Genomic DNA, 10559 nt, shown 5'->3' on the forward strand with positions numbered 1-10559 from the left:
TCAGAAATGCCGGGTCACTGATCAAGCCAGAATTGACGACCAGGAGATTTGCAAAAGAAGATACACGAATGATGAGGCAGCATACTGTCAAATGCTTCCCTCGCTGGTAGTCATAGAAATACAACGAAATAGCAGTGAGGCACCATTTCCCGGGTAGCACAGAGGCCGGGGTGGGTGACGGTGTCTCCTGCACTGCGGGGAGGCAGCTTGGAGCGAGCTTTATGAAAGGCAGTTTGACGGTAGACGGTGAGAGCCTGAAAAAAACGTTCACGCTTTTAGACACACTCATGGCACTTCTAGAAATCTAGCCCAAGGGAATAATCAGAAATGCAGACTTATGCACCCAACCAACTATACACATGTTATTTCCAATAGCTAAACGTTTGGATATGACCTAATGACCCTCCCCCATTCTGAGAAGCAGCGAATAAAGTCTAGCCCATCTATGTGAAAGACACCCCCACCCTGTACAACTCTTTAAAATTATATTACACGGCACGTTTAATAACATGGAGAAATGCATCTGAAGTACCTAGAACTGAAAAAAAAGCAAGATACAGAATTCTAGATGCAATTTGGCTATACCTCTGTCTTTAAATGTATAGATGCATTTGTAAGAGAAAAGCCTAGAAAAAATTGTGCCAACGTGTTCGCACCAGTTTTCTCTGGAAGATGAACTTACTATTTTATTACTTTTTAGGTACTCCTGCTTTTTTTCCAGATTTTTTACACTGGCCACATACTTTTATAATAGGAAAAAAACCAAAACTCGTTTACAGCCTACATTCAGAAGCAGGGAAGTACATGGAGCCTCCCAGCTCAATCCTTGGGGGGGTGGGGGGCACGGGTCGTGGCCCGACATTCCTGGGACAGTCCTCACTCTGTGGTGAGGACTCATCCAGCCCAGCCCCGAACTGCTAGAACAAAGCCCTTGGTGAGGGACAGCGGTGGACCCCGGGGGTCCTGCCCGTTTTTGTTGTTGCTCTTTCCTGCGACTCTGGGGAGATACCACCTGTCCCGAAGTGACATTCTCCCTGCGGTTTGCTGTCATCCAAGAACGCTGGCCTGCTGACCACCGAGGGCGCCACAGGCTCCAGCGCCCCGAGCTTCACCTGTCTCTCTGGTCACACCAGAAACAGGCTTTGTGGGGGAAGGAAGGGAAGAGGGACTCAGCATATTAATAAGGGCTCCTTTCGTGCTACTGGATGGTTGCTAAGAAATGGAAATGGTAGTATTATTTTAATGTTTATTTATTTTTGAGAGAGAGAGAGAGTACAGGCAGGGGAGGGGCAGGGAGAGGGGGACAGAGGATCTGAAGCAGGCTCCACGCTGATAGGGAGCCTGATGCAGGGGGAGATCATGTGTGACCTTAGCCGAAATCAGATGCTTAACTGACTAAGCCTCCCAGGCGCCCCTAGAAATGCTAATATTTTAGGAATGAGCTATGGCTTAACACTCAGACACCGGCTAATTATGTGATTCTGATGGCCCTTAGCACAGGGCACGGAAGCAGAGGAATTTTGCAAAATTAGTCTGAAAAGTCTACTACGTTAAGAGACTTTTCAGAAATCCAGGGTTTCCTGTTTTCTTCTTTCCAGGTCCACATAGGAGCCCACCAGGTCAGGGGCTAGGCAGCGGGCTGCCTGGGGCCTCCCGAGTAGGTAAAACGTTATCTGCAGTGGCCACTAGGGGCTCTGACGAATCCTGAGATTCTGCTAGCCACATCCCGGCTAGTCCAGTCCTTTGTATGCAGTGATTGTTTTGGATAAGGGCGCTTAAAATAGCCTATCAATCCATGTCCTCAAATTCCTTATTTATCCTAATAATTGCTGACCCTCCTCACCCTGCCCTCCCTCCCTCCCTCCCTTCCTTGGTGGAACAAAGGTGGCTTTCCATGACCAGCATGTTTCAGTTGCTGTCATCTCTGAATTAGGGCAGCGCACACTGTCCAGGAAGTACCAAAGAGGGCATCACTCCCCATCACCCCACTCGCACATAGCTGTGCCGCGGCAAAAGCGGGCATGCCCCACCTCTAGGAGTGGTATTTTTTTAAATTCTTTTTAAAAAATTGTTTATTTAGAGAGAGAGAACACAAGCAGGGGGGAGAGGGGAGAGGGAGAGAGAGAGACTCTTAAGCGGGCTCCACACTCAGCACAGAGCCTGACAAGGGGCTGGATCCCACGATCCTGGGACTATGACCTGGGTGGAAATCAAGAGTCGGATGCTCAACCAACCAAGCCCCCCAGGCGCCCCCTAGGGGTGGTACTTGAGGCATAGCAGCAGGAGAGCTGAGCCAGAGCAAAGGGCCGAGCTCTGCATCCGTGGTAGTGAACCTAGCCAGGCCCCCGCCGCCAAGACCCTGCCTGATGCCCACCTCTGATACTTCCAGGCCAAAGGGGTATGGAGCGGGGGGGGGTGTGTGTGTCACATTTTTCACTTCCTCATAAAGCCCTCTGCTGTACGCGGTCATTGTGATGAATGAGTAACTCGGTTGCAAGTTCGTCCCTAGTGCCATTCCTGGAGCGAGTGAATGAGCAGATAGGGAATATGTTACCCAGGTTGTGAATCTTAGTAACGAGCGTGGTGATGGTGTGAAGGCTGCCCCTACAGGACTGGGTGCTGAGCTCCGTGGGACCCTTAATGGCCCCTGTCCCTCATTCCCATGCACCTTGCGCCTCCACATCACACTGGTGCCAACTCTACATGTGTTGATGACTATTTCTGGCATGTCTTGGGCCTCCGTTTTACTGTAAGCCCTCTAACCGCAGAGTGCTCTGTACCCGGCTGTGGCTCAAATACACGGTGAATGAGTAATCAAGTGTGGCTTGCTGAGCTCACTGAAGCTCATACTGAGCTACAGTACTTGAGGGTGGGTGTGACCGGCTCCAGCCATGAGAATGAGAACCTGATTCCCTAAGTCCTGTGGGTCATTCCCTGGAGCCCTGGAGGGGGAGGAGGTGGGGGGACTATTGGGAATGAACAGGATTCGGCGGCTGGGGGGCTCCCCTCCCACCATGAACTCCAGCGTAAATGCTCTTGGGACCCCTCCCCCATGCTCGTCCCCTTGCTCCCGCTGACCTTCCTGTGAGCTTGAGCGGACCGAGTCTGAAACCGCGCACTGCGCCTCTCCCTGCAGAGAAGTCACGGCCCCACCTATAGGCCAGTGCCTGCCCCTTATCCGCCTGTCCTCTGCCGCCTCGCATCCTCCCTGCCCACCTCATGTCCCCCCATCTTGCGTCCTCCCCACTTCACGTTGCCCCCCACCTCGGGTCCCTCTCTGGCATCTCGTGTCCCCCTCCCCCCCCCGTGTCCCCCCATCTCACGTCCCTGTCCTCACCCCCACCTAGCGTTCCCCTCTACGTTGTCCCCAACTCTCCTGCTGGCAGCTTTATTCCTCCTCTCATGGGAACAACGTTCATTTAGTTCATTCACTGGATTTAGTTCAAACCAGTGAATGAGTATTGAGCATCAGCCATGAACTTGGCACTGCGGGGAGGCTCACGGGAGGAGGGCAGGGAAGCAGCCCCCCTGAATACATGGTAAAATTTAGTATCTGCTGAGCACAACTACCAGGACCACACAGAACACACCACCAAAGGACAGCTCTGGGGACAGTCTCCAGTGTGTGCAGGCCCCCGGGACCCCTCACTCTCACCTGCAGAGGGTTAGAAGTGGTTTTGAAACACTGTCAGCAGCCAGGCTGGTGGTGCTGCAGTGGGGAGGCAGGGCCTCCGGGAGGTAGGTCCCACTCTGGCCATCACTGGTGTGCTTATGTTGTGAAAACGCATCAAGTTTTACTCCCAGGATCTGTATACTTTTCTATATGGGTGGTGCACTTTATTTCGAAGTTTACTTAAAAAAAAAGAAAACAAAACAAAAAAAACAAGAAGAAGAATTGTAACCCATTAGGCCTAAAGAGCCTCTGGAAGTAGTGGCACATGCTGGTAGGTGCAACACCATCTGTTCCCAGAAGGTGGCAGCATCGAGCCACCTGATGACCTGCAGGACCCAGAACAGGATTCCTGGTTTCTTCCCCAGCCCCCTCTCGCCCCCTCTGGAGGTTAAAACCTCTGTGGATTTTCATCATACTGCTCATGTTTACCTTTGGGATCCAGATTATTCCCTCCTGCCCTCCCTCCCTCCACCCTGAGTTTTAATTTCTCCTGAGAGGTACCAAAGCCGTTGTACTTAGAGCAGGAGAAGAAAGGAAAAATCTCAGAAACTGGTGCGGAGACAGTAACAGAAATTCATCCCACTGGCACCAGGCACAGTGGAGAGAAAGCAACGGTCTGGTTTGTTTTGTTGTTTGGTTTGGTTTTGTTTCCTGTGAGGCTACGGCATGAAGAAGATTCCAGTCTTAGAGGTGAACCAGTGCACCTTGTGCAGATCAGCCCCATCAACCCCGCTGATGCTCCGTGGGGGCACCACTGGGTTTTGGGGGGCTGTCCTTCCTTGTGGAATACTGGCCCCCTTTGCCTGGTGCTTTTGAATGTGTTTGTGTGCAGTCTCTTTCTTGACCTGCTTAATAAAAAGTAGCCATGTGATTCTATCTTGTTTTAAAACTGTTGTGGGGCGCCTGGGTGGCTTAGTCGGTTAAGTGTCCGACTTTCGCTTAGGTCATGATCTCGCGGTTCGTGGGTTTGAGCCCCGCACCGGGCTCTGTGCTGACTGCCAGCTCAGGGCCTGGAGCCTGTTTCAGTCTGTGACTCCCTCTCTCTCTGACCCTCCCCTGCTCTCGCTGTCTCTCTCTCTCTCCTAGAAATAAATAAAACATTTAAAAAAATAATAATAATAAACCTGTTGCCGTATAGTATATGGAATGCGGTAAAAATCCTCAGCTTGGATGGAAGGCAAAGCTGGCTTCTGGGCCCAGCAGCAGCGGCCACCCAGTGTCTTCCATCTTCCATCCCACTGTCCGCCTGTCTGTATGTGCATATTTACGAATTCATTCATCCATCCATGTTTTGAACTTTTTTTTTCTTTTTTTTGAGCCTATCTGTCATGCACAGTGCTCAGTGCTGGGGACAGAGGGAAGAGTAAGGGGCAGTCCTGACCGTGGTGGGTGTAGGGCCGGATGTGGACTGGTCTTTACATTGTATCACCACACAGCCTTGTCACGCTTCTCACGGTGGTGTGTGCCGTCACTGCGGGACACAGGCGAGGGCCCGGAGATGTGTGCAAGAGGGCGATTGTCTCTATCCAGCAGCTGGAAAGGCTTCTGTTGCTGTCTGCTGGATGCTTCACATCCCTACTAATTGATTTCTTCTCCCGTTATCTTTTCGCAGAGAGCCTTTTCGTAAGCTGTTGGCCCAAGGCCTTATCAAGGGGCAGACATTCCGCCTGCCGGATGGACCATATCTACAGAGGGAGGAAGTAGATCTCACAGGTAAGAATGGCCTGTCCACTCCCTTCTGGGTGATCACAGAGAACCGAGGCCAGGTCTCGGGCCATTGACAAGGCAGGTGCTTACCCAGGGCCTCAGTGGGGTGAAAAGCCCAGGAGAGGGCCCCGGGGGTCTCGGGGTCTCCAGGTCTCAGCCTGCCGTGCCCGGGTGGCCAGGGCCCTCTGGAGGCTGGGGCTGGGGTGGCCACCTGCTCCTCAGTCCCGGCCCTGTCCAGAGTCTACTCGCTTCTGGACGGGTTTTCATCTGTACGGAACACAGAGCCAGCCTGGGCGTCGCCTCGTGCCCTTGCTTACATTTGACGGCCTGTCTCAGGGACAGAGTCTCCAGGCCCATGAGATGCTCTTCCAGGCCTGGGACACTCCCAGCATTTTTCCCTAGGTGGTCTGTAGGGCTCACCCGTATGGCACCCCGGGGCAGCACTTCCTGGTGGAGCCCCTCTCCCTGGTCGCTGGACCCCCGCTTCTCTCCGTGCTCCTGGCGCTCTCTGCTGCTCTCTGTGCTGTCACTCCTCCTCAGGGGTAGAGGTGGCACAGGGAGGGTGTCATGTGCACCCAGCGTGCTGTGCTAATGGAATCAATGACATGGTAGAAAGTGGGGGGGAGGGGGTATGCAGAGGCAACTGTGAGAAGCCCCCAGAACTCTGGCCATGAAGTTTAGCAAGCCCAGTGCACAGTGGATGAGATCATGTAAACCCAGCAACCCCTAAGGGTAAGCAGCCTTCCAAACCAAACACTGGAGAACAGGTTTAGGTGGAAGCTGTCTATGGAATTACCTAATTGTGCAGTCATTTATCAGGGTTTGGAATGGTCCATGGGACAGAAAGAAGCTTGAAAAGAAGAAATTGGCAATATTTCACCAACACAAACCAGAGGAGAAAGGAGCCAAATCCAAAGGGCATATATACATTTTTCAGCTGTTAGTGAAGTGCTCCCTGTGTTATGGGCAGGGCTGCCATTGTATGGTGGTGCAGTTCGTGCACAAAGGCACCCAGCCAAGGGGGTAGCAGGGCCTGAAATCCAGCCCCTTGCCAAACCATAGGCCTCAAGGCCACATGTGCCAAGAGAGGGCACCCTTTTCTAAGTTCTCAACTGTTCTGCCCAGATAGATGCCTCTTTCCTAAGCAGTACTGGAAAGAATAGCTACAGCCCGGAGGAGGTGTGCAGGGTAAATGGAGCAGTGGTTCCCCGAGCCTCACCACAGCCCAGATAAAGCAACTTCCGTCTCCCTCTGCTCTGATGTCAGGGGGCAGGCAGTGTCGTGAGCACCTTTTCCCTTCCCACGTGGACTCGCTCCCTGGGAAAGAATACTCGGATCAGCGTGGGCAGGCTTCCCTCTCCCTAATGCGTGTGCTCCTGCTGGGAGCACAGAGTCGGCTCTCAGGTCCACACATCGGCTCCTTAGGAGTTTGGTTGCCGTCAGAGTCTGGGACTGTTTGTCTAGAAGCACCAGAAACGCACCCAAAGGTGGGTGGAGCCCAGGATGGAGGGGTACCTCACAAGGCAGCTACAGGGGCTCCAGCCAGGCCTCGCAGCCTGCATGCGGTCACCAGGCACCACACTGATGCCTGGCCCAGAACTTTCTTCTCTCTCCTTCTCCAGCCCCTGTTTGCCCTTCCTCCTGCTCTCTGCTCTTCTGCCCTGTTCTCCTTCCTCCACCAGCCTTGGCTTCTGTTCTCCCCCGACTTCAGGTCACCAGGTGACCTTGGGGAACCAGGGTGCCATGCCCTGCCCGTATCTGCTTAGGACTTTATGGTTCTGGTGCCCAACAACCGTGGAACAAGAGCTTCTGTCCCTTAGTCCCAGTTCCTGAGAGAGACCTTAGCCTTCCCGGATGTCTTTCCTCGTCCCAACCACCGGGGGCTCGGCCACAAGGTCACCTCATCCAAACTTAGCCATGTGAGGCCTTCGGTGTCAGCACCCTTTGGACCGCTAGAGTGTGGGTGGGGAGGAGGCACTTGCAAGGAGCGGGCTGTGGCGGGTGGGCACCACCACATTCAGTGGGAGCCTGGTGAGTTAAGCCTGCGGGCCCCAATATAGCGCAAGACCATGTTTCGGTGGCTAAAGTGACCTTCAGAGCGCTTTGCTGCTGCTCTGAGACCCTGGCCGGTCAGCTGCCGGCTTCCAGGGGAGACACCAAATGCCTAAAGAAAACAGCAGAATGTGCGAGCCTGTTACCCTGCTTTTACTTTCTCATTTGCATGTAAGTAATTTATAAAGCGGGAAAGTGCTTGCTCTTACTTTGTGGATGAGAAGAAGCTTCACGGGCCGCCATACCTGTGCTGCCTGTTGCCAAAGGGAAGGTTCGTGGGGTAAGATGGGCCTCATTTCCTTAGAAGAGGAGAGCATTTTCTAGAATATTTTGTAGAGGAAGAAAAAGAGGCGTGGCAGGTGGGTTAGTGGGGTTCTTCAAGTGGACGCTTGCAGTTGCTCTTATCGAATGTGCTGTTGTGGACCCAGTCCCAAGCCGCACACGCTGTCCCCATGTGTGACATTGGTGTCTAGGGGCAGTTCCTGTTCACGCGGAAACGAAGGAGCCGCTGGAGGTGACGTGGGAGAAGATGAGCAAGTCCAAGCACAACGGGGTGGACCCCCAGGAGGTCGTAGAGTGCTACGGCATCGACACTGTGCGGCTCTACATGCTCTTCGCTGGCCCTCCCGAGAAGGACATCTTGTGGGATGTGAAGTGTAAGTCCCCTCCCCTTCCCGGCCCACGTCCCGTGTGACTGGCCTTGGTCGGTCGCCGGAGGAATCTCGGGGAAGGGGATGTCTTGGCTAAAGGCAGGAGCAAGGGTCTAGGAATCCGTCCCACGAAGTGAGTGGCGGTTTGTCCAGCATCCTGTACCGTCCTCAGACCAGTGACCCCAGAGGTGGTGAGCCTCACACTCACTGGAGGAGCTCATAGACGGTGCAGCTTCCCAGTCCTCGCCCAGTCCTGCTGATGGCATCCGCGGGGGTGCCCGGGAGCCTGCCACTAGCAGGTGTGGTGGTGTCCTGACGCCAGTTCCTGATGGGAACACTTCCTGGGAGCCAGACTGGCCTCCGGGCAGCCCGAGGCCCTTTTTGGTCCATGGAGGCCAGTCCCCCCTTGATCTACCCTGAAAGGTTTCTTCTAGCACAGTGTCCACGTCGCCCCTCACGAGTCCAGAAAACGCTGCCTGGGGCCTGCTCCTGGTGTTACCTGGACTTCCTCCCTCACCCACAGCAGCCCCCCGGCCCCCTCAGGGGAGAGTTGTCTCTCCAGAGTTTTCGAGATCTAAAAAGGCAGGAGGTAGAATCTTCTTGGTATATGGGTATCCCGGAATAAGCAGTCCAGCGGTCACTCAGTTTTCCTTCCTGTGGTCTGCCCCAGGTGCTCTGGGAAGAAGTCAGAGGCCCTGGATCACTGCCTTTTTTTTTTGTACATACACCACATATATATATATATTTAATGTTTATTTGAGAGCGAGAGAGAGTGAGAGCGTGAGCAGGGGAGGGGTGGAGAGAGGGAGACGCAGAATCTGAATCACACTCCAGGCCCTGAGCTGTCAGCACAGAGTCCGACGCGGGGATCGAACGCACCAACCGCGAGATCATGACCTGAGCCGAAGCCAAATGCTTCACCGACCGAGCCACGCAGGCGCCCCACCAGCGCCTTACTCAGTGAGCCACTTCCAGTGATGCGCGTGGCTTGGAGCAGTGGTCACAGATGCCGGTCCTGGCAGCGTTGGAATCGCTGGGGACATACGGAGTGCGGGCGTTGAGGCTTAGGTTGTTTGGGGACAGCTTGTGACCGCAGGCTCTCTCAGGCGAGGCAGCTGGGCACCGCGGCGCGGCCTGGCCCAGGCTTCTGAGCCTGTGGTGGGCCAGGGGCGTCCGGGGGGCACTCGGAGGAGCCCTGCCGCCCAGTGCCCCGAGTGCCCGGCGCTCTGGGATGCGGCGGCCTCGGCGCTGGTCTGCGCCCCGCGACACTGGAAGCCAGGGCGGGCCCTGCAGCCTGCCCTTGGGTGACTCCCTTGGGGCGCCGCGAGGTGCGTCTTCACCGCGCAGGTGCATCATGGCCGGGGTATAACTACGCCAGTCGCTCACGTGTCTGTCTCCCCCTTTGTCACTTCTCCTCAGCTGACGCCCTCCCCGGGGTGCTAAGGTGGCAGCAGCGTCTGTGGGCCTTGGTGACGCGCTTCATCGAGGCCAGGGCTTCCGGGGCGGCTCCCCAGCCCGGGCTGCTGAGGAGCGAGGAGAGAGCCGAGGCCAGGAAGCTCTGGGCGTACCGGAACTCGGTCGTCTCTGAGGTGAGGGCCTTGCCCGGCACACTGGTGAGTTCTGGGGCAGAAGGCCACACCCGATGGCGCCCATGGCCCACGGCGTGCAGCATCAACAGAAACGGAGGTTGAAGGTAGAAAGGGTCGTGAAGAGACTGTTCTCCGGCCTCCGCGGGTTACAGATGGAGGCAGAGCTGAGGCCCAGAGACCGGGTGCGACGGCGGAGGGAGGGCTTGCCTGCCCCCCACTTTGTCACACAGTGTCTGTGTGAACAGAGCCTGACGCGGGGCTCAAACCCACGAACCGTGAGATCAAGACCTGAGCCGAAGTCAGATGCTTAACTGACTGAGCCACCCAGGCGCCCGACAATAGTATTTTATTGTCTAAATCATCTTTATTTTATATTTTTCTTTCCTAAATATTGAATTTTTAAGAAATCTCCACGCCCAACATGGGGCTTGAACTCCCAACCCCGGGCTTCATGCTCTACTGACTGAGCCAGCCAGGCGCCCCCAAATTCATTTTACAAGATTCTTCACTGATAACAAACCCCTTTAAATGTTTTATCCCGAGGTCTGCCACAGCACCATGACATTTGCCTTTTTAAGAACTTTGTGGAAAAAATGTCATATGTCTTTGAAAGAAGGCATTTAGGAGCTCTGAAGGCAGTTCTTAGTGGGTATCGGACACGCCAAGTGACTCCTTAGGCTAAATTTTCTTCCTTCCTTTCTTCCTTCCTTCCTTCCATCTGTCCTTCTTTTCTTTTCTCTTCTTTCTTTTCTTTTCTTTTCTTCTCTTTTCTTTTCTTTTCTCTTCTTTCTTTTCTTTTCTTTCTTTTCCTTTCCTTTTCCTTTTCCTTCTCTTCTCTTTCTCTCTCTCCCTCCCTCCCTTCTTCCTCCCTCCCCCCCCGCCCCCCCC

General features: G+C 54.3%; 1 protein-coding gene across 3 annotated transcripts in view; it reads left to right on the plus strand.

Moving 5' to 3' along the window:
* LARS2 (leucyl-tRNA synthetase 2, mitochondrial) overlaps positions 1 to 10559 on the plus strand; it is a 236287-nt gene that overhangs the window by 204599 nt on the left and 21129 nt on the right. For all 3 annotated transcript variants that reach the window (XM_077776920.1, XM_077776921.1, XM_077776922.1), the window contains 3 exons: positions 5286 to 5386; positions 7906 to 8088; positions 9502 to 9671. In XM_077776920.1, coding sequence (XP_077633046.1) covers positions 5286 to 5386; positions 7906 to 8088; positions 9502 to 9671 — 454 coding nt within the window. The remainder of the gene's footprint in view (positions 1 to 5285; positions 5387 to 7905; positions 8089 to 9501; positions 9672 to 10559) is intronic.

This window comes from Crocuta crocuta, unplaced genomic scaffold (assembly GCF_008692635.1).
Source record: "Crocuta crocuta isolate KB4526 unplaced genomic scaffold, BGI_CrCroc_1.0 scaffold77, whole genome shotgun sequence".
In the NCBI taxonomy this organism is placed as follows: domain Eukaryota; kingdom Metazoa; phylum Chordata; class Mammalia; order Carnivora; family Hyaenidae; genus Crocuta; species Crocuta crocuta.